Raw genomic sequence first — 24,398 nt, 5'->3', positions numbered from 1 at the left:
ATGCTATTCTGATAATATCCTCTACTTCGACTTCACCCTCGGTGAATTTGAAGAGGGATGAGGAATCCACTGATCCTTTTGTGCTTTCCCAACTGTCTTTGGTGATTGCCCTTTCACTCTTGCTTGGGCATTGTCTTCACCTTAGCTCTAATAACATGTTAATTTTAGGTATGTTCTATGCTTAGAGAATTTTATTTCAATTTTCAAAGTTAGCTCCATATCTTTTCCAGATTAGCAATCACATCAACATTAAAGTAAACTGCAGATAGAACGTAAACATAAATCATAGAAGACGAGCCAAGATGGGAGGACACAAGATGTGGCGCTAACCAGGGACAAACCCGAATGTGGGGAACCCTTGATCAATTCTTCTTATATGTTCTTCAATAGTTCAGCAGAGAGAGAGAGATAGTACATTTACAATAGAAGCCAACACTTTGACTTATCTAGATAAGAGCATAGATCATCTCTAAGAAGATGATACATGAGATTAGTTGAAGACATGCTGCTTCAACTGATTCTCCAAGGTGACTCCTTCACCTATCGTTGTGCTACATTTCGTCATCATGCTTCACCTCACCGCGTTGCACCATGTTGCACCCATCATCACTATGCTGCATCTCATCACGCTTCATTAATCATGACTGTACCCATCATTGTATTGCATTATGTGCCATTGCTGCACCATGTTGCCATCCTGACCTATATGTTGGCTGCACCTTGTTTCCTTGTCGTCCCTTGCTTGCTTGTTGTCCCTAGCATGCTTGTTGTCCTTAGCATGCTTGTTGTTGCATGCTAGTTGTCCCTTGCATGCTAGCTATAACATTGCATGCTTGGTGTATTTGCTGCTAAGTACCATACAAGTGTCCCAATGTTAGTTAGCTGTCCCTTGCATGCTGCTCTCCTTCGGAGACAAATGCTCTAGCTGTTTCGACAGTTCCCGGCTGTTCTGGCTATTCTCAGCAGTTCCGACTTTTCCAATAGTTTTGGCTTTTTTGGCAGTTTCGACATTTTCAGCTTTTCTGGCTTTTCTGGATTTTTTGGCAATTCCGACTTTTCCGGCTTTTCCGGCAGTTTCGACTTTTTCGGCATTTCCAGCTTGTCCGGCAGTTCTGCCTTTTCTGGCAGTTTCGACTTTTCCGGCAGTTTCGGGTATTCCAGCTTTTCCAGCTTTTCTGGCAGTTCTGGCTTTTCCGGCAGTTCTGGCTTTTCCGACAGTTCCGACTTTTTCGGCTTTTCCGGTAGTTCTGGCTTTTTTGGCTTTTCCGGTAGTTCCGACATTCTACCCTTTGGATCAGAGCAACGTTATTCCTTAGGATCTCTCCTGCTACTAAAACCCAAAGACAAGTAGAGAGGAAGAGATCCCAAGTGTGTTGAAATGACTTGAAGGCCACCTCTATTTATACTAAAGCATTGTGCACAAGTTGGGTTTACTTGGTTGTTGGCCGACCTTGACGAATTGTCCCATAACACAAATAAATTCATATCTCCATGAATACTTATTGGAATCGGATGATCTTTAGATCAATCCTACACCTCTCAATGAGAGGGATCTAAGAAAAATTCATCTTCCATTAATAAGATGACCCACATGGAATTTGGCCCTAGTTGCCACTTTTAACATACTTTAATCATCAGAGGCTCATTACCCGTCAAGAGTAGACCATTAGTGTATAAAACCAAAATCAAAGACATACGTTGAACTTCTTTAGAAGTTTAGGTTTGGATCGACACATCTTCTTGGCTTCACCAAGTAACTGTCAATACTGACATACCCCGCTTGGGGAGATTGCTTCATACAATGCTTTTTGCAAACATAACACTTTAGTAAACCAATATGCTCATCCTTACATAAGTCAATATTGTGCAATCAAATCAATTGTAACGAATAATGTTCGCATGCTTAGAGGAATGCTCTGACACTAATGTAACGAACAAAATTTGTATACACAACGGAAATGTTTAAAATACTTCAAAGACGTAAATTTCCATTGTAAGACATGTAATTGTATATTGAATTGATGTAAGATAAATGATGATTACAAATGAGAATGAGGGCCTGCTTCTATGCCCTAAGCAGGTGCCTTTTCATGAACTATCATGTCTCTAAGACATGCCTCTTCATTACTAACTAACTAACCATTAGTTAATTTTTTATTAATTATCATTATTTATTTATTTTTATATTTATTTTTTTATATGAATTATATTCATAACATTGCCTCTTTCTTCAAGAAGCTTTTTCCTCAAAGCTGACTGAAAATATCTTCTTGTCTCTGAACTTTCATCTTCGTTTATACAAGATGATATGATGCTCTGAGTGATAGACAAAATTGTCGTACTGAGAAAAGATCAGACCGTCCTAGATTAATCTTTTGTGGAATCTTCTAATCTCTGGAAATTTGTGATGAATATTTATTGTAGGATTGGGTATGAATATTTATCTTAAAAAATGGACTGCTTTTGTGTTTGTCGATGAGCTTAGGGTTTAATGATAACCCTGTTTTCTTTAGTGAATTTGAAGAACTTTATGGATTCTAAAAAAGATAATTTCCCTATTTTTTTCTTAAACTCGTTTTTTTTTAACTTTCTTTTTCTTTTTTTAATTTATTTTGTTTTATTTTTATTTTTATTTGTTATTTCTCTTCATATTTATAATCACTTTTTGTTTTCTTTTAAAAAAGTTACAACCCTAGTGAAACGTGGCTATTCACATGTTTGTGGTATAATATAAAATATATGTCTACTTATGTGCCTTTGACTCGATTAATTTTGTCCATGTAAAAGATAAAATTTACCATTCGCATAAAGAGATTTTGTATTCCTTTTGTTCTTTTACCTTGAAAATACCATGGGCAATTACTATGGGTTGCTAAAACCACGAGCTTGTAAACCACTAAATGAAGAATCAAGATAATCTTATCTAGTCTTGCTTTTCTTATGTATAGTCTTAAAGATATTTGAAAATATTCCCTTTTGACTTTATCATGCACTTTTTATCAATAATGTAAAGCCTTTTTATATATATGAATGTTCTTCTTCAAAATTTATGTTGGACTAATTTTTTTACTAGAACCATTGAAATGTCAATGGCCAAAGGCCTTGTTATTATTATTATTTTTGAACTCTTTTATTTAGTAATCTTTTTTCCAATTCCTTTTTTTCAACTCCTTTTTTAAGTGGCAAATGGCCTGACCGAAAATGGAGAAATTTCAAGTCATGTAGCGAAACAGTTTAGTTGCGGCAACAAGTTGATGGCCAAAGGCCGAGATCTGCCAACGTGGCTCTGATACCAATGTAACGAACAAAGTTTGTATGCTCAGAGGAATGCTTTGATACCAATGTAACAAACAAAGTGTTGAGAAATCTGGGGCATTAGCATTAGGTGATTTCTCTTCTATTAGTGACTGCTTGTGAATGCTTTTTACTTCTTTAGATTAGTATCTTCTTCATGTTAGATTATTAGTGTTCTTCTTCATCAAACAGTAACCAATGCATGAACATAAATAGACAAGAGACACAACATGTAGGCTATGAGCCAAGGTCAAAATCTCTCACTCTTTGAGAGGAAAACCTGCACAAATTCTTCCTATAGAGATTCTAATTGACGAATACAAAGACTAGGACCCCTGACCTATTTGCCACTCCAAGGCCAAGACACATATCCTCTGGACAACCAACCTCCTTGATTCTTCTTCGATTTCGTCTTTCATGGTATCATCAAGATACTGTCGTCCTTCTTGCTATCATATTATCTGGACATTACTTCTATGATGGCAGCGAGCCATTTCTCTTAAGATAGTTCTGATATCCTTCTTCTTAAGATAGCACCAAAACTTATACTGAGAGCCCACAAAATTACTGTGATATGCAACTCCTTCCTAGCGTTGAGCAGTGGTCTTTGTTATGGTACCATCCTGTGCTTATATATATCATTATACGAACTGCTGTCTCGCTGACATGACACTGAACTATAACAAGATCTGAGTGCATCACTGTAGTCAACTATTTGATATCAAAACTTGTCACTGTGCTTTTGGTTACCCGAATTTCAGAAGGATCTTGACTGTAGTGACATCCGAATTCTTCACTGTAAATGTACACCCGAATTTCAAAGACATCCGAACTTGTCTTCCTGTGGAGATCCGAACCTTTTAACTTCAACTGCTCACCGAAACTTCAGAGAGATATCTGAATTCTTCTTTGTTCTGCCCATCCGAAAAACTAGAGGGGTATGCTAAAAATCTTTGACTGTGGAATAGGCTGAGGTGGGTATATATAGTAGTCTGTCCGTCAATATAAGCCGACATGAGTTGATGGACCTGTGTGCCACCAACGTGAGCCAACATGAGTTAATATTTAATCTCGCAGGCCGACATAGGAAGAGGAGGACTGTGCTTGTCTTCAGAGGGCTATTTGCTAGAATACAATTGACATGACTTTGACCTTTTGACAAATCCTAAGGCTCTCAATGGGAGCCATCTAAAAATAAATTTCTTGCTCATGAAACCCATGAAGCAAGGCATTACAAAATAATTTTATTTTATTGTTTGCATCATTTACAAAATCACAATGCCATTATGAAGATCGAACCTAGTTACATTTTACAACACAAAGTTCGTATACGCAGTGGAATTTTTCAGAATACTTCGAAGAGAAAGACATCCATTGTAGGACAAGTAATTGTATATGAGAATTGATATGGGATAAGAGGAGATTACAAATGAGAATGAGGGTTTTCTTATATACCCTAGGCATATGCTTTTTCATGAATGGTCATGTCTCTATGACATGCCTCTTCGTTACTAACTAACTAACCATTAGTTAATTAATTATTATTATATTTATTATTTTTATGTGAATTATATTCATAACATCAACTAAGTCAACTTATCAAAGTTTAGATACCAAATCAGAACTAATATCAAACTCATCAATATCACTGTAACAAATTCTTTGGACCAAGTGATCAGTAGAGCTCATATCCAAATATCAAGTTATGACTCTATCTATTATTATGCCAACAAGTTGTCATCTACCAAGCAATATCAATGCAAACTTCATGGATTCAACCTCATGATCATAATATAGGTCACTAGATGCAAATACATACACCAAGAATAAGTCATGCAGGTTCCATCCATTTATTGTTAGATTACTTCAAACTGAATTATAACTATCAATACTTCAACCATTCTGTCAAAGGTATTGATGTCAACACAGAATACTAATATAAGTCACTATGTCCATATAACATTATCATTAAGGCAAATCACTAGTCGTCAAATCAAATCATTAGTCATCAAGTCAAATCCCAAATTTGCTATCATAGTGAGATCTATAGCCCAAAACATATCTTAATCATCAAGTGAAAGCTCTAAATCATTATCAAGCATCATGTCAAAGCTCTTATCTATATCAATCAACAAAATCTAGTGAAACCCTTGCAACTATTAACAAATATTGTCATACAGAAGCCTCAATGGTTAAATCATAATGACATATTGACATGGATATCCTGGTCCCCAGCAAACACAAGTTTAGTATACATATTCACATTATAGTAAGTCAAATATTCAAACTTCCCTAGTCATAGAACTTGTTGTTTGCTCTATGTTTGTAGGATTGACATCCTTTAGGTGAACTTCTGATTTCATGCACAAAGTTTCACTTTTGTGTCCTACAGGCATAGTCACACCCATAGGCCTTCCTCCGTGCGGTTGGGAGGCTACAATCGCTCCCTTGAGCTTACTTCCGTGCGACAGAGGCTATAGTTGCACTCATAGGCTTGCTTCCGTGTGACTGAGGCTTAGAGTAAGCTAAAACCCTCTCTTCTCAGATCAGAACTTTGCTGCAGACCAACAATATCAAATATTTGTCTATTCATGCCCATAAATCATACTTCAATAGTAAAGAATCTTCTATACATATAATGCAAATGATAATAGGAATATACTTCAAGAATCATGATCACAACATTACGTCTTTGTCACATAACTCAATCCATCAGATTAGGGCATTCAATTTTAACATATGCCATAATTACTAAGCACATCAAAACATAACCATGGTCAACAAAAGATTCTGAACATCAATCTCATTTTTATACTTCTATGATCATGGTTACCATGCTTTTCACAAATAATATCAATAGTATTAAGTGACCATCTACTAGAATCAAGGTGCTAACCTTCTTTATGGGATCAAGATATCCAAAATGATAGATATTAGCCAAATATCAAGTATACCAGTTTAACAAAAATCAATGTTTCTAAGTGGCTTTATCATGACTTAATAGAATGTAAGATACTTGTCTAATACCAAGTGCACCATCTCATCATAAGTACCATGAATCAAACTTACTTTCATATACATGAGCCATTTGTGAAGGGGACATTCTCATCAAACCTTAGGGCTTACTTTGCCATCAGTATTGTAGCTGAAACATAATATTGAAACGATATACCATGCATACCTTCTAGTATTGAAATACTTGTGCACCTTGTTATTTTGCATAGGCAGCTTGTAGCACTTTGTAACCTTTACTAACTCCTCTCTTCCTGCATTAGCCATGATCCTCAAGAAGGATCCACTTATCATGACTCATTAGGAGGTTAGAAGCATCCAAATACTCAAATATACATGTAGGAAGTATAGGTAATAATCAAAACAATAATCAGATCTATGAGTTTAAACAAAAGTAAAGACACAAAGGAGCACCATAAATTGGAAAAATAATTATCTTCAATGAGAGGTAATCATCTCCTTCTTGAATCAGCCTTCAAGAGCCATCACTGTGCATTGTCCACTTGTTGCCTTTTGATATATATTCATCAACTTCATTAGCAATCAGACATAATAGAAACTATCCCATCTAGGGCTTCATCAAATCTGTCACGTTGACCATGCTAGGGTTTCTAGATTTCGTATCTCACATCTTTGCCATAAACCAGAGTTTCTCTCAAACCCTAACCTCATAATATCCATCAAACGCTAATACACAAATTGCTTAGGGTTTCCCTTAAACCCTAGAATTCTTTTAGGTCTCCTCCATCCTCTCTTGCTTCCATCAATGGTGTAATCATAAGGGTGATCTACATGACTTTCTTTCATCCCAATGCTAATACAATGTTAATTTCTCTTGGGGCTATATTGTTCTTTGCTTTGATAATTACATTTCTTCATTTAGGCATTAAATTCACCCCATAACATCATAACATTATTCAAATTTACATCATTATTCAACAACATATGCAAATATGTAGAAAGAACAATATCATTATCATCAATGCAGCGTAACATAAAGGAACAATAGAAGAAAAACATTGACACATTGAGACACCAGGATTAGTCAGAGACCAGACCAAAATCCACTATGGGTAAAACCCTTTCAAATTCTTCTTCTTATTGGATTGTCATTGAATGATTTAGCAAAAGAGAAGACAATGATCCATATCTTCATCCATACAACTATCCAACAAAAGCAACGACAACATCTATGAAAGGAACCCAACAATGCTTATACTCAAGACCTTGATTCAAGCTTGTAATAAACTGTCACTGTCTGCGATCAACGAGTGAAAACTTTGGACAAAAAAAACAACATTTAGGTCCCAGTCGCATGGAGGATTCATGCATGCGACTTGGAGGTTCCAGTTGCTCCCTTCAGCGTATATGCTAGTGACTGAAATCAGCCTTTGGAATGCCTGCAATTGTGAGTCAAAAACCCTAGATGCCAGTTGCATGGAGGACATGCTATGCATTGAAAGACTTCAGTTGCATGGATGAGTGTAGTCGAGATTTCTCTGTGCTATGGCTGCGATTGATGTCCAAAACCCTAAAACATTGATGCGAGCTTCGAACCCTGCAATTTCACCTTTGTGCGAACCTATTCCTCTGTGGATCTGCCTCAAATCTGTGCGAGCCAAAAATAAGAAAGAGAATAGAAGAATGATCCATGATGATGTCCAAATGAGGTAGAGGTCACTTGTATTTATAGCCTTCCAAGGGTGTCCAATTTGCTTTAGGGCTGACCTGATCAAATATGCACATGTGGGCTCATAATTCAAAAATATACTTTCCATGGTTCAAACTAGATGATCTTTAGGTTGATTTTGGTCCTCTCGATAAGAGGAATTCAATGCAATCATCATTTCCATAAAATGAGCTGTCCAAAGTGGAATTTGACCATAGTTGCCTATTTTAACAAGAGGATTGTACTAGCCTTGGATGAGGCTTTGGTATGTACACGAACTTCATCTTTATACATATACATGAAGTTTTCAGGTGCCCAAGATCTTCTCTATTGCAGATTTGATTTTCAGATATCTTCATGGTTTGGTAATTTCCATCACTAGCCTGTCTTGTTGATTTTACATAGTTAAAGGTTAAATTGTGAAGTAATTTAGCGTTAATACTGAAAGTGGTACGAAGGATTTGCTGCTTTATTTACAGTAGTAAAGTGAATTTAGATCTATTTTTGCATGATAAGATTGCCCTGAAAAGCAGAAACTTGTTGGCACACTTTGATATCATTTCTTTTTGATTGCCTTGTTGATTGGGGTTGTTAGGTGGTGAAATATTGTTCATTGTAGCTGCTATTTTATTTATATTTCATTACACTCCTAAGGCAGAAAATTCTTAGGATTAAGATCTGTGAAGCCTCTTCGAAAGAGGTGAATTTTTTTTAGTTGCATTAATTTCTTCATGCAGAAGATTTATACGTGGTGAGGGGTAATTTGTGATTGGGTTGTGGAAGATTTCAAGTGAGCTTGGATTGGTTTTATGGGCCTGGGGATGCATTTTCTTCTCTAGAAAACATGGACGTTGGATGTATCGATAGACTGTTGGGTATGACAATTTGCACATATATTCTACTATCTTGTTAGGAGGACATGTCAAACTCCTCTGTCCTTTCTGTTTAAGCCTAATTCCTCAGGTCTTTATTTGTCATACTTTAGGGTTCATGGGGAGAATTATAGGGTTGCATGGTGGGATGCTGCCTTATATTAGGTGATGAAGCTTATGAGGGGATGTGGTAGATTGATGGCTTGCGGAAGAAAGAAAGTTTCCAATGTTTTTGGAAGAGGATCTTATTGCTTTAGGAGGAAGCAACCCCTTTGGAATTAATATTGTGTGAGGCAGAATACATTGGTAGAGGTGCCACAGTTCATGTTAAACTTTAGTGACAGAAATACACAAGAAGAAATAATCAAAATCCTACATATTCTAAAGCTAAAAAAATGTTCTAAATTATGTTTCCGTGCCAACTGAGCCCAAGTTAATTGTCCCTTTACGGTTTTCGCTTGTCTCAATGTCGATTTCCTTGTTAATCAATGCTTTCTTGCTACAAGTCGTGTATATTGCTCATTGCCTTATTAGTCACTACTGCTTGGCCATAAGTGCTCGTTGGTGATCATTTGACTAAGCCTTGAATTTTAATATCTTAGGACATTTTACATTATTAAATAATTTTTGCAGTAGGATTCAAATTTTGTTCTCTAGGATAATGGTTAAATACCTTTGTTTTCTTTTGAAATCATAATGCTTTTTGGGTTATGGTTTTGTTTTGATTTTAGTGGTTTATTGCTTAAGCAGGTTGCTTCCCAAATCAAACTTTTGGACTACTGTATACAACACGATTTTACCATTTTTGCAGGTAAGACCTCTTTTTGACATTGAGTGTTGGAGATGCAATTATGTTCCTCTTTTGGTCATTGTTGTCATGTAATTTGGTCTTGCTTATCACTTTTTAAGTCTTTAGTTTGTTGGGTTATTTTCCCTTGTATTTTCTTTGTATTCAAATTGATAGATTGCACTTCCATGAAACTACGTATGTTTTACATGTTTTAATCACAAGGCTTCATATTTTTATAGGTTCATTGTCTTTCAATGTTATAGAATGTTGTAGTTACTATATGTTAATAAATTTGATTATTTTGTTATTTTAGGTGAGCAAATAATTCAAGCATTAAATATTTGTTCCCTTTTTGCAAGTTCTTCCATACATAGATGACATGACAAAAGAATCAAGTGCCATATGACCATGTGTGAAATAGGTAGGCCTTCAAATGGATATATTTTAGTGTAAACTATCCATTGTATTGTGTGTACTTTCAAGACTAGCAATTGAAATTATTTGAGCTTGTTGAGAACCCTTCGGTGTTTAGTATTTTTGTCTAGGTTACATGATGAATGTGTTAAGCCACAAAGCACTTGCAAAGTTGAAGGATAGTAATATGTAAAGGTAGAATGTTGTTCTATGCCCTATTGCTGTGCTCAGCATGCTTTACATAAACTTAAGAATTACTATAGGGCAATTTCCTCGCATGGCGTATCTTACTATTTTCTTTCTTGATTCTTTTCGAATGTGACCCTCTTCCTTCAATGTGTTAGATGCAACATTATCAGCTTTTGTTGAGTTACAATATTTTTGTTGGAAAAATCGGTTGAGTTGGATGTTGAGTTGTCAAGAGGCCTAGTTTTTAATTAAGTCTTGTTTTCTTCGTTGAGTCAACACAAAAATTGTTACTCAACTGAGTTAGACATAACGAGGCTAAGTTTGCAATAGCAAAAATGTTTTTACCTTGATGGCAGGGCCCACCCTTGAAAATGGTAAAAGGATAAAGAATAATGTTTTCCCTAAGTGTTCCTTATGAGGTCCCTCACTTACACTCTTTCCTTTTTCCACTCTTATTTGGACCGTTTGGATTGTCTGGAATTGGAAAGTGCCTATCCTAACAACGTGTTCTTAGAGCCTATTTAGAGTTGTTTTGGTAATGATGTGGCATGGATTTTGTAGGTGATGTATAGTTATAAAAGCAATGTTAAGGAGAGGAGAATGACACTCCATACAATGTCACTAGGAGAGGGATTTTGTTAGGTGAGGAATGTGATAATCTAGTGTGCTGGATCCGAGGAAGTGCAAAATTGCAGCATTGGAGATCTAGATCAGCCAAGGAGATCGAGGACATATGTATGGCCTAGTCTGTTGGATCAGATCCAGGGCATATTGTAACTGTAATTTTCTTAGTTGGGCCAAGGGCAAGAATTCAATTAAGTTCATATTTAATGAAGAACTATTGATTGAGAAGGATTTGTTTGTGTCACTTGTGATTGCGATTGGTTGTGTAATTTTGCTTCCGCTAAGTGTGTTGCTAACTTAGTCATGCATTTATTTATTTCTCCAATTCTAAGTTCAGATAAATTTCACATGCTATTTGAGCTTGAAGCTTTGAAAAACAATCTTTGAATCACATAGGATGCTAGGTTCATATAGGGATTATCAGAGCCAGGTTTGATCATGATTGTGCAAGGTGCAAAATTAAATTTTGTTAAAGCTATGGAGGGTTGAATGCATAGAGGAATGTCGATTGTAGGGTCAATTTTGAATTTAGAAAAGAAAAAGATTAAGAAAATTGTGACTATGGGTGTGGCTAACAAGATTGGTTAGCTGACAACCGGAAGGGGCTGTTGCAATAGAGACAATATCCATCAGGCATGATGAAGCAGAGGTCAGGGCAACGTTGGGTAGGAAATACACTGGATGACCCCATGGTCAAGGCAAATAAAACCACTCTCGTAAGCAATACACAGGAGTGACAACACAATCCACAAGCACGAAAGGAATGGTAGATCACATGAAAAAGGGTAGCCGAATGATCATTCTACAGATGGGTCAGAGTGGAGTGGACACGTTACCACAAAATCTAGTAGGACTTGGAAAGGGGAACCTTGCAAGACAAGATCTAGACAAAGTGCTAACAATGGGGGAGAGGTCCATTGTCACATCAGCCAAAACTCCCTGCTCTTTACGAAATTTAACCAATGAGAAGAGTCTTGGTAGGAAGATCACTTAAAATGGATATGTTAATGATAAGGTACAAAGTGACCCTATTAAATTTCATTCAAAGAAAGACAAACTAAAGGTAGAAGGCTTCAAAGAAGCAAAATGTTCTCAATGTAAAGCCGTAGAAATCAAGGTTCAAGACCTGGGATTTTGAGATTTTTGGTGGTAATAGGTTTCCAGAAGGTCAAGACCAAAGAGAAAGGTTTCTTGCAAAGATAATTAGCTATTCCAAGGCTCATGAAACCCTCAAGGAAGTTCTCAAGTTTAGGGAGAAGAAACTAGGGTTTCCCTCTTAGGGAAACACTTGAGGCAAGATATTTTATGGATGAATTTTTAGTGGATGCCCACCAAAATGATAAGTCGTGAAACCAAAACCTACCTCTTGATGTTTAGGCTCTCAAACCACCAAAAAGTTGTCTTGCTAAAATTTCGTTTCAAGGCCTAGTTTTCCTTTCTAGCCTTAAAAGGACCGAATTTAAGGAGAAAAATTTATAAGGAAAATTTTGAGATGATCACCAGAGACTTGGACTACTACCTTGTCCTTTGGCAATATGGAGTCAAGGATGATCTAGATGGAGAGTTATTAATAATTCCTCTACTAGGAACATTCATTACATGTTATATAATGAGTAACATATGCAATTCTCAACTAGATAACCATTAAAATTTATCCTCAACAAAGTTAGGGCACAAATAAGCATAATCTAGAATTAGCAATTCCATACATTAGATGATTTAAAAAAGAAAAATATTCAACGATGGGCACTTACAAGATAACATGTATTAATATCCCTCAATTCACCAAAGAAATGGCTCCAAAGACAATCCATAATAGCTTCCAAACATCAAAATGCTTTCCAAGAATCTTCAATAGCTAAAAATAAGCGAGTGAAAATTCCTTTAAGATGTCTGAATTGTCCAAGTGATGATTGTCATTGCTCAAACTAGCAGGGGACCTAAAGGGCAAATGCTAGAGAAAGGGCAACAAATGGAGACTTAGCCCACTGCCACGTCAACTAAGGCTCCCTTCTATTTATGGACTTTCACTAATGGGAGGAGACCCAATATGTTATGGAGTGGCAGATAAAGGATAAGTCAATGAATGGATATGAGTGACCCAAATAATCTCTTTCCCATAAGAGCTTGAAGGATGGGGCTTGTTTGCTTTCTAAGAAAGGTACAATGTATTCTAGGGAAAGGAAGGTAGGATTTGAGGGTTAGATTTAGGGGAAATGACTTGTGAAGGAATTTCCCAATCCCTAAAATCCTTGTTGAAATTGGTATCCCAGATGGTTCTTGAAGAATTGTCTTTTCAAAGAAACAGGACCACGCAAGACCACGCAAACCCAGTCTAGGGTTGGGTGAAAGTGTATGGCAACCAATGATGTCCTTACCCTAGACAAGGTGGGGGAAAGGATGAAAGAACGAATTTTCACTTGAAGGTGTTGAATTGATCCTATGATGTACTAGCCTTGGGGATGCTAGGGCAGAGTTTGATCTTAGAGGTAGGGCTTGGATTTTCTCCCAACTCTATTGTTGGAATGGCTTCAAAATTGAAGATCTTGAGGAGACATCAACATAGGAGACTCTGGAAGAATGAACTTTTTGGGGGATAGTTTGTTGGGAAAATGATGCCCTAGGTGACCCAACTTGGCTAGACTTGGGAAAAGGTGAAAAAGATGTGAATTTAGGTGACCACCTCTTGGTAGATCAGTGCCTTAGTCTTGGGAGAATGGAGTCTTTGATGAATATGAGTGAGGGCCTATGGTTCTTGGTTAAGGGGGCCTTAAGGCTACTTCACTAGCCTTCTACGTTAAAGAGAAACAATCTGCATCTTTTATACTTCAATGCACAAAGGAGATGGCTTATCAAGGTCAATTCGCTGTTAGAATCACCCCTAGGAGATTTCGTTCACATTACATGGTCCTTACATTGAGAGATGCTATAATAGAGACAATATTCCACAATTTAAAGCAGTAAATGCATGAAACAATTAGCCCTAAAAATAGCGAAAAACCCAGTCCCATGTATATGAAAAAGTAAAACAAGAATAACATTAAAAGCATGTACTTACATGTAACAAGATATATCAAACCATCCACAATTGGAAAAAGAGAAGCTCCAAGAGAAGATAGACCGATATCCACACATCAAAATTCATCCATAAAGCTCCAATTCATCCTCTAGAAAAAGTGTGAAATTCTCAAGAGAGAGAAAAGATCCAATCTGAAGTGATGATGAACAAATGAGCTCATCTCATTTGTATTTATGCACTAAAGAGGAGTTCGAATTAGTCTCCTTGGCCTACATAAGTCCCAAAAATAAAATGATGTGTTAATAATCTAACTTTTGGTGACAAGCGCACCATACTAGCTCACAAATGAAAGAATAAGCCTCTTAAGTGGTCAAATGATGAATAAGACATGTCGTAGGGTCCTCCAGGAGGCTTGATGAGGTCCATAGGTGCCATAATGAATAGGACCCTCAAAAATGATAGACAAGGGGTTGGCCCCTTGTTTTCCAAACAATAAACTTGTGGTGCCCCCAGTGGGTGTGGGGGCACAATAATAATCTCATGGGTCTCCAAATGAGTCAAAGATGCTTGTAGATCACTTGCAAGGCTCTGATGATGGTGTAGGTGATGCCACATCATCCTCCAAGTCTTGGGTCAGCTTCCAAGTGTTTGATACATTTGTGGGGCTCGCTAAGCAAAGGTGAACTAGGTGCATCTTCCTCTTCCAATAGGTGAATCTAGAGCAATCTTTGAAATCCTTGGGGATCTAGGGAGTACTGTCTATTGCTGTGGAGGCCCATGGCTCTCAACACACACCCTACTTGTGCCAATGTAGCCCTCTAGAGGATTAGGATCCCTTATAGGTAGACCATCTGCAATCCTGCATAAGATCCAATGCGACTCCTAGCCTTCCAATACAACAAGTCATTAGAGAAATTGAGTAAATGAACTTATCAACATGGACCACAGGTGGGGACTTCATAATGGCTTGCCCTTCGATAATGGGCTTTGGGATGTGCCAATGTCTCGTAAACTTCAAATGGGGTTAACCAAGTATCCTATTAGGTGGTTTCTACTTCTAAAGTGGATAATATGTTCAAGGTACATCCTTCAAAGATGGTGGCATGTGACAGATAAGGGAATGAAGTAGAGGATGAGAAGGTGTAGCCCTGGGCCACATGCTGGGGTGCAAGGTTAGCTAATAAAAGGGAAGCCCACAGTTGGGTTTATAATGTATAAAAGGGAGCAATCATGGTACATGAGGTGCCCCGACCTTGATTTTTCCAGCCTTCTTTACATGCCTTTTTCCTTTTAATGTTTTTCTTTGATTAACTGCTCGGGGCTCAAGGGGTAAGAGCATGATGCATACGATACAGCAATGAATACACCCTTTTAAGGTAGGGAAGTTCATTGCCCACTAGGGGTTGGGACAATCATGGTTGTTTATATGATGAAGGAGGCTCATAGAACCTGTAGGAACCAGGGTGATGGCCATGACGATGGGGTGGAGCTCATGTATTGTCTTTTGCCCATGTGCTAAATGTGTTTGTCCCAACCATCTTTTGCATGTTGTGGTACATTTTCTTGTTGAATGTGGCCAAATATGATTTTATCTTTCTTTTTAGCTGTATGAACCTCCGGGGCATCATTCCAGGCCTGACCCAAGGTGTGGGCAAGGGGAAGGGGTGAGCTAACCTTATGTGGACCCAGTGGAGGAATGTGGACCCAGGTGGGTGAAATGATGAATGGGGTAATAATGAGTGGAAATGTGGTAATATATACGGATAAGGGTGTTAATCTAGTTGTCATTAATGTCAATATATTGAAGAAGGCAAGGACATCGTGGCAATCAATGAAGAAACCAAACGATGAAGAAGCCCAACACTCAAAGACACTTTTCCCTGCCTCCATTTCTGCACTATTAAATGATCAGTCACATGAAATAATATTTTTTTCTATCTTAGAAAAGGAATTTCATCATGAGACCTAGACCATCTGAAAGGGCATAATTTTACCTTTCTAATGAGCTATTATGTGTCCCGAAATTCCAAATAACGAGAGAGAAATTGATTTTTAAAGATTAAATTAATTCTCTGCCTATTGAGCCGACCTGTATTAAGACAAGTCATGTCGGCTTGACCTAGAAGACGTGATTGTTCATTGTGAGGACGCAAAACGTGTATAAATAAGAGGTTAGACCTCTATTTCAAGGACAAGAATTTGGTGAAGAGATACATAGAACATGAAGCGAAGTTCACATCTCGTGAAATAAAGTGGGAAAGAATACTGTAAGGCATATTGTTTTTAGGTCTGTGGAATTATAGTCAGCTTGAAAATCTCGGAGTTAAAGCAGTGAAACAGTGGAGGACATGAAGACAAACCTGTGGATGCATTCTACCTCGGACCTGTAGTATTCTTTCCTCGGATCTGTAGTATTCTACTCTTAGAACTGTTGGATACACCCTTCCAAGCCTTGGATTTGTGTTATATAACTCAAACATTGCTTGACAACCACTGTGGAAGCTCAGACAATCCTTGATAGCCATTGTGGAAGCTCAGACTAGTAACAAACTTATGAAGGACTCGCTTCAGAGACTCGAACTTGTTACCAAAAGTTGGATAGGGCTCAATTTCACCTGTAATGGACAGACCCTGAATTGGCACGGACCTGTGTTGAAGAAGCCGAACCTGTGATAAAATTCTCGGAACTACAGTCCTGTGGGAGATCAGAGTTCGAAACAGTCACTTGGAGGCTCGGTTGAAGGCTTAGAATAATGGAACAATCAGACTAGTAACTGCCACCTGTGGAGCCACGGACATACATCTATGGAGGATTGGTAATACATCTACAGAAGGATTGAAGGCTCAATCTCCTTTATTTTTCCGGACTGTGGCTCTAGAGCATTGATTGACATATCTCTCAGATCAAGACATGATGATAAGTGTACAATGAAGTAAAGATGGTGGAAATTCTAATCAAGCTAAAAGGTGACGACAATGAAGCATTTCAAGTAAGTTATATTTACATTCTCTATTAAAAACAAGAGCATTGGTGTCCTTGGAGTTGGTGCTCCTAAACACAAGGTAGGAGCCTTGGATGAGATAGGGTTGAAGCCCTAGAGGTCGAAGCCTCATCAAAAACCAAGTTGGTGCTTGGGAATAATTATCATACATTGTATTTATTCTTTTATACTCAATAAAATTATTCTTATATGTTTCTTTGATTAAATTGTGAAGAATCTAATTGGTAATAATAACATTTGAAAGAAAACACTGATTCACCCCCCTCTCAGTATTTCCAATAATTGGTATCAGAGGCAGCTTCTTCATAACTAGCCTAATAGCTGGAAGAAGGATTCTTAGTCACAATGAAAAATCAAGAAGTGCTAGGAAGGCTTCCTTTGTTTGATGGCACAAATTTTGGTTTTAGGAAAAAAAGAATGTCCTACTACTTAATGCCCCTTGGACCTGAAGTTTGGCATTCGATTTTGAATGGGTACATTGCTCCCACTTTTCCAACTAATCAAGACAAAAGGAAAGCTTACATTGCAAATGCAAAAGCCTTAAATTCCATCACTAGTGGAATCACTAATTTTGAATTTACAGAAGTCATGAATTGTGACTTAGCCAAAGAAGTATGGGATACATTGGTTAGCTTATACGATGGGGACTCCAAAGTTAAGAAGGCAAAGCTTCAAACCCATAGAAGGCAATTTGAAAGTCTAAAAATGGATGCTAAAGAAGATATTGCATCATACTTTCTCCGAGTAGCTGAAGTGGTCAACTCTCCTAAAGAATTGGGAGAAAAGATTGAAGAAAGAACTGTTGTTCAAAAGGTCTTAAGATCTCTCCCTGACATATTTGACTCCAAAGTAAGTGCTATAGAAGAAATGAAGGACCTAGATACTCTCAAGATGGATGAATTTCATGGAATCCTCATTGCCTATGAGATGAGAAAAGGAATCCCAAGTTCCAAAGATGCAGCATTCAAGGCCTCAAAATCAAAAAAGTGGAAAGGATGGAATACCAGTAGTGATGACACCGATGTTAAATCTGAATTGGCGCAATTTGCACGAAGACTAAAGAAAGGATCCAAGCTAAAAGGAAAGTAGCCTCTTATTTGTTTCAGATGTGGAAGAATAGGTCATTAGGCTGCAAAATGTCCTCATAAGCATGATAGTGATGATGAGGATTCTGAAAGGATGGTATACAAAAAGAAAGGGTTTAATAAGAAGAATTTTTTCTCTAAGCAAGATGAGTCTAATGAAGATGAATTTGTAGTCATCAAAAAGAAATCAACTAATCATCTCCCTCATCGCAAAGGAGGTAATGATGAATTAGATGAAGAAAATGACTATGCTGGAAGCCAAGAATTATTATTCATGGCATTTACAAATGATGATGATTCAAGACTAGAAGGAAATGTTGATGAATTGTTAATGAGTGCCATTGAAGAAAATGAGAAATTACGAAATAAAATCATTTCTCTCAAGATAGAAAAGGAGGAAACAAAAAGAAGGGAAGACCTCTTGAAAAATAAGCTAAAAGAAAGGAAAGAGATTGTGAAAATCGTGAAGCTGAAATAGTATCTTTGAGGAAGGAATTGGAGCAAGTCAAAAGAGTTGGAAAAGCTCTCAAACACTTGACACTATCCTAACTGTTCAAAAAACTCAACATGACAAATCTGGGATAGGTTTTAAAGGAGAAGCATCAAGTACTAAGGATAATGCGAAAAGTTGTGCCGACATACTTTCCAACAACCCAAAAGAAGAAAAATCATTTCATCAAAGGTCCATCTCAGATCCAAAGAATGAAGAAAGAGTAACTCCAAGGAAGAATGTTGATTCAAATCATGGCTATTACAACAGGTACCAAACTATCTTTTTTGGGCATTTTTATTATTGTAAACTTTTGATCATCAAGCTAAACATTGCATGGCTCGTAAGAATGAAACACCAAAATTGAAGGATCAAAAAAACAAACCATATGGTCTCAAAGGGCAAGGACAAATCAAGACCTACAACTCTTTTGATCCTTTGGCCAAATTTGATCCAATTTGCTCATTATGTAATGATAATGGACATAATGAACAAAATTCCCCATCAAAAGATGAGAAGCAAAAGATGAGAATCCTAATACGGATAAATGTGGCCTAGCTCTATGTGTTCATAGTGATGAAAATCATTGGTTTGTGGATAGTGGGTGCTCCAGACGTATGACAGGTGACAAAAGGAAGTTTGTCTCATTGAACAAAAAGGAAGGAAATGTATCCTTTGGAAATGGATCTGCCAAAATTCCTAGAAAAGGAACTGTTACCCTTATTAATGGAAAAGGAAAGGCTCAAAATTCTTTGCTGGTAGACGGGCTCAAACATAATCTCTTGAGTGTTAGCCAAATCTGTGATCAAGGACATAATGTTGTCTTTAGCACTAAAGATTGTGAAATAAGAAACTCTTCCTCAAGAGAAATTGTGGCGAAAGGAGTTAGAACATCATATAACATCTACATTTTGAACAAAATTCAAGAAGATAAATGTTATCTAAGTCAAACAGATGAAAGTTGGCTGTGGCATAAGCGACTGGGACATACAAGTTTCGATAACTTGATCAATATCAGCAAGATCAATGCAGTACGACACATCCCAAAGTTATTCAAGCCAAATCAAGGTGTATGTAGTCCATGTCAACATGGAAAGCAAATTAGATTTAGCCACAAGACCAAGGAGTTCCCTACATCAAAACCTTTGGAGATCATTCATGTTGATCTATGTGCACCAGCTAGAACTTCGATGCTCCAAGGAGAGAGGTACTTTGCTTTATTTGTTGATGACTATACTAGAATGATGTGGGTATATTTCATAAAATATAAATCCGAAGCATTTGAATGTTTTAAGACTCTTAAAGCTCTTGTAGAAAATGAAAAAGATTCTAAGATTAAATGTCTTAGAACGGATAGAGGGGGAGAATTCACATCAAAAGAATTTGATGAATTCTGTAAAGTACATGGAATCGAAAGAGAACTCTCTACTGCTAGAACACCCAAGCAAAATGGGGTAATTGAAAGAAGAAACCGAATTGTTCAAGAAATAGCAAGAACAATGTTAATAGCAGTTGACTTGCAACCAAAATTTTGGAGAGAAGCAGTCGGGACAACAATTTATACCTTGAATCGAACTCAACTAAGACAAAATAATGAGAAGACTCCTTATGAATTATGGAAAGGAAGACCTGCTTCAGTAAAATACTTCAAGATTTTTGGAAGCAAATGCTTCATAAAATTCAATGATGACTCACTAGGAAAATTTGATTCTTGGGTTGATGAAGGAATATTCCTTGGATATTCTACTAGGAGCAAAGCCTACAAATGCTACAATAATCGACTATGGAAAATAGTGCAAAGCAGTGATGTGAAGATTGATGAATATCTTCTAGAAAAGGAAATTGAAGATCATGAAGTTGACCCTCTCATTGAAGAAAATGAAGAAGAAACTGAAAAGGGGAAAAGATCAAGAAAGGCAAAAGGAAAAAGAACCATCTCAAACCCCTTCAAAGGTGAAATTCCTCCAAAAACATCACCTGAAAGAGTAGATTATTGGCAATGTAGATGAGGGGATACAAACCCGAAGAAGGATGACAAGTACACCAAGGAAAAATGATGTTGCTCTCCTATCTATGATAGAACCATAAACTTTTACTCAAGCAAGGATCCTCATTGGGTGGAAGCCATGGAAGAAGGACTGTCTCCAATCGAGAAGAATGAGACATGGGAGGTAGTACCTCGTCCAAAGGATAAAAATATAATTGGAACCAAGTGGGTGTTCAAAAACAAAATGAATGAAGATGGACAAATCATCAGAAATAAGGCAAGGCTTGTTTGTAAAGGTTATTCACAAATTGAAGGAATCGACTTTGAAGAAACCTTTGCTCTAGTAGCTCGTATGGAAGCTAGAAGGATGTCCTTAGCATTTTCTTGCTCAAAAGGATTCAAGGTCTATCAAATGGACGTAAAATCAACATTTTTGAATGGGGAACTCAAGGAAGAAGTCTACATGGAGCAACCAGAAGGGTTTAATCTAGCAGAAGGAAAAGACTTTGTTTGTAAGTTGAAAAAGGCATTATATGGGTTGAAACAAGCTCCTAGAGCTTGGTACGCAAGATTGGATCACTATCTACAACAACAAGGCTTCAGGAAGGGGGTCCCAGGAAGTAATGTCTACATGAAGATCGATGAGGATAAGTTACTAGTCACTCTTGTTTATGTTGATGATCTGAAATTTGTTAAAAATAAGGATGAGATGAGCCATGAGGTTGCTCAAAATATGTGAAAAGAGTTCGAAATGTCGATGATAGGAGAGTTATCTTACTTCCTTGGACTACAAGTATATCAAACCACAGCTGGGATGTTCATATCTGAAGCAAAATATCTTAAAGGCATGCTTAAAAGGTATGGAATGGAAGACTGTGCACCCATGAGCACATCTATGACCATAGATTGAAAATTAAGAAAAGATGATGACTCTCCTTTGGTAGATGCAACTCATTATAGGTCAATAATTGGAGCCCTCTTATACTTAACTGCTACAAGACTTGACATTATGCAAGTAGTAGGAATGGTGGGAAGATTTCAATCAGCTCCTAAACAACGCCATTTGTTGGTTGTAGAAAGAATTCTAAGATACTCGGAAGGAACTCCTGATTTTGGTCTTTGGTACCCTAAGAGCTCAACTCTTATTGTCATTGCATACACCGACACTGATTGGGCCGGAAGTGTCGATGATCGAAAAAGTACTAGTGGAAATGCATTCTTCCTGGGAGATTGTCTAGTATCTTGGCTCAGCAAAAAACAAACATCATTATCACTATCTACAGTTCGAGTTGAGTATATAGTTGCTGCAGATTGTTGTACTTAAATATTTCGGATGAAGGAAGCTCTGAAGGATGTCAACATAGATACCAACCAATCACCATCTATTGTGATAACACAAGTGCTATTAGTCTCATCAAAAATCCAGTGATGCCCTCAAAGACCAAACATATACCAATCAAGTATCATTTCCTTTGTGAACAAGTAGCTGAACAAAACATTAGATTGGAATATATCAATACAAAAGAGCAGATTGCAAACATTTTCACTAAACCCCTTCCTCGAGAAGTGTTTGAACATCTTCGCCAAATGATGGGGGTTATTGCTCAACATCACACTAAGCAGATTCTTAAGATTCCACATGACAGGGGGAGCAGTTTAATAGGGGGAGTCCTTGTGCACTCCTTTGCCATTGATGTCAAAGGGGGAGAGAAGAAAAATATTGCCATCCAATGACAAAGGGGGAGATTGTTAATCTAGTTGTCATTGATGTCAATATATTGAAGAAGGCAGGGACATGGTGGCAATCAATGAAGAAACCAAATGATGAAGAAGCCCAACACTCAAAGACACTTTGCCCTGCCTCCATTTCTGCACTATTAAATGATCAGTCACATGAAATAATATTTTTTCTATCTTAGAAAAGGAATTTCATCATGAGACTTGGACCATCTGAAAGGGCATAATTTTACCTTTCTAATGAGCTATTATGTGTCCCGAAATTCCAAATAACAAGAGAGAAATTGATTTTTAAAGATTAAATTAATTTTGTGCCTATTGAGCTGACCTATATTAAGACAAGTCATGTTGGCTTGACCTAGAAGACATGATTGTTCATTGTGAGGACGCAAAACGTGTACAAATAAGAGGTTAGACCTCTATTTCAAGGACAAGAATTCGGTGAAGAAATACATGGAACATGAAGCGAAGTTCACATCTTGTGAACTAAAGTGGGAAAAAATACTGTAAGGCATATTGTTTTTGGGTCAATTGAATTATAATCAGCTTGAAAATCTCAGAGTTAAAGCAGTGAAACAGCGGAGGACGTGAAAAGAACCCTGTGGATGCATTTTACCTCGGACTTGTAGTATTCTTTCCTTGGATCTGTAGTATTCTACTCTCAGAATTGTTGGATACACCCATCCAAGCCTTGGATCTGTGTGATATAACTCAGACGATCCTTGACAACCACTGTGGAAGCTCAAACAATCCTTGATAGCCATTGTGGAAGCTTAGACTAGTAACAAACTTATGAAGGACTCACTTCAGAGACTCGAACTTGTTACCAGAACTTGGATAGGGCTCTATTTCACCTGTAATGGACAGACCCTAAATTGGCACAGACATGTGATAAAATTCTCGGAACTACAGTCCCGTGGGAGATCAGACTTTGAAATAATCACTTGGAGAAGGCTTAGAACAATGGAACAGTCGGACTAGTAACTGCCACCTGTGGAGCCACAGACATACATCTGTGGAGGATTGGAAATACATAGAATTTGTGTAAGGCTCGGTGGTAATACATTTGTGGAAGGATCAAAGGCTCAGTCTCCTTTATTTTTCTAGATTGTGTCTCTAGAGCATTGATTGACATATCTCTTTGAGCAGGACATGATGACAAGTGTACAATGAAGTAAAGACGGTGGAAATTCCAGTCAAGATGAAAGGTGAAGACAATGAAGGATTTCAAGTAAGTTATATTTACATTCTCTATTAAAAACAACAGGATTGGTGTCCTTGGTGTTGGTGCTCCTAAACACGAGGTAGGTGCCTTGGAGAGGGATTTTGTTAGGTGAGGAATGTGATAATCTAGTGTGCTGGATTCGAGGAAGTGAAAAAGTGCAACATTGGAGATCTAGATCAGCCAAGGAGATCGAGGACACATGTATGGCCTAGTCTGTTGGATCAGATCTAGGGCATATTGTAACTGTAATTTTCTTAGTTGGGCCAAGGGCAAGAGTTTAAGTATTTAAATGGATAAAGGCTAGAGTTTATAAATGAAATGGAAATGTGGCTAGAGTTGGGTTTTATAACAAACAAAGGGATAATGGAATAAATCTATGAGGCGGTGATTATGTGGGTCTCGGCTAGAGTTAAAAATCATATGGCATATTCATAATGGGGAAAAGATTTTTCACAAAGGATAGATGGAAATATAATTTAAAACTGTAGCAGAAATAATTCCTGGGCCTTTATCTACCTTTGAAGTTCAACTTCGTTCTGGCCTATCTTTCAATCCAGGAATCGGATTTGAGCGCAGGATATATCGTTGGAAAGCTACTTCTGAGCACTCTCTGATGAAAACACCCATAGTCTGATCTAACCCAAACATTTTCATGCAAAAATCTCCTTAAATCCTAATACTTGGTGTCTCTTTGCAAATAATTTGTAGGATGAAATATTATTAACAACATATCAAACATAAAATGATCAACTATAATCGAACGATCCTATAAAAACTTATAGGACCCTAACAGGGAGAAAAACCAATAATCCTTTTCTGATAAAGTCAATTCAACAAGAGACATCAAAGTCAAGATCATAGGAAATTGACTAGCATCGATGGCCCGCTCAACCTTTCACCAGGACACTGTTATGAATAAAATAATCCATAAAATATTTGATTAAATTAATAATAATAATAATAATAATAATTAACATCAATTATTAGTT

General features: G+C 37.2%; 1 protein-coding gene across 3 annotated transcripts in view; it reads left to right on the top strand.

Annotated features, from left to right (window-relative positions):
• LOC149197448 (translesion synthesis protein REV1-like) overlaps window positions 1–24,398 on the top strand; it is a 437,492-nt gene that overhangs the window by 334,210 nt on the left and 78,884 nt on the right. For all 3 annotated transcript variants that reach the window (XR_016254763.1, XR_016254764.1, XM_089405838.1), the window contains exon 23: window positions 9,598–9,658. Coding sequence is in view for 1 of the 3 variants with exons in the window: in XM_089405838.1 (XP_089261964.1) it covers window positions 9,598–9,658 (61 nt within the window). In the remaining 2 variants the exon portion in view is untranslated. The remainder of the gene's footprint in view (window positions 1–9,597; window positions 9,659–24,398) is intronic.

This window comes from Pinus tabuliformis, chromosome 2_2 (assembly GCF_031772625.1).
Source record: "Pinus tabuliformis cultivar Carrire ecotype Pingquan chromosome 2_2, CPIR1, whole genome shotgun sequence".
NCBI lineage: Eukaryota > Viridiplantae > Streptophyta > Pinopsida > Pinales > Pinaceae > Pinus > Pinus tabuliformis.
The sequence above is the reverse complement of the archived record's forward strand: the minus strand, read 5'-3'. Positions and strand labels throughout refer to the sequence as shown.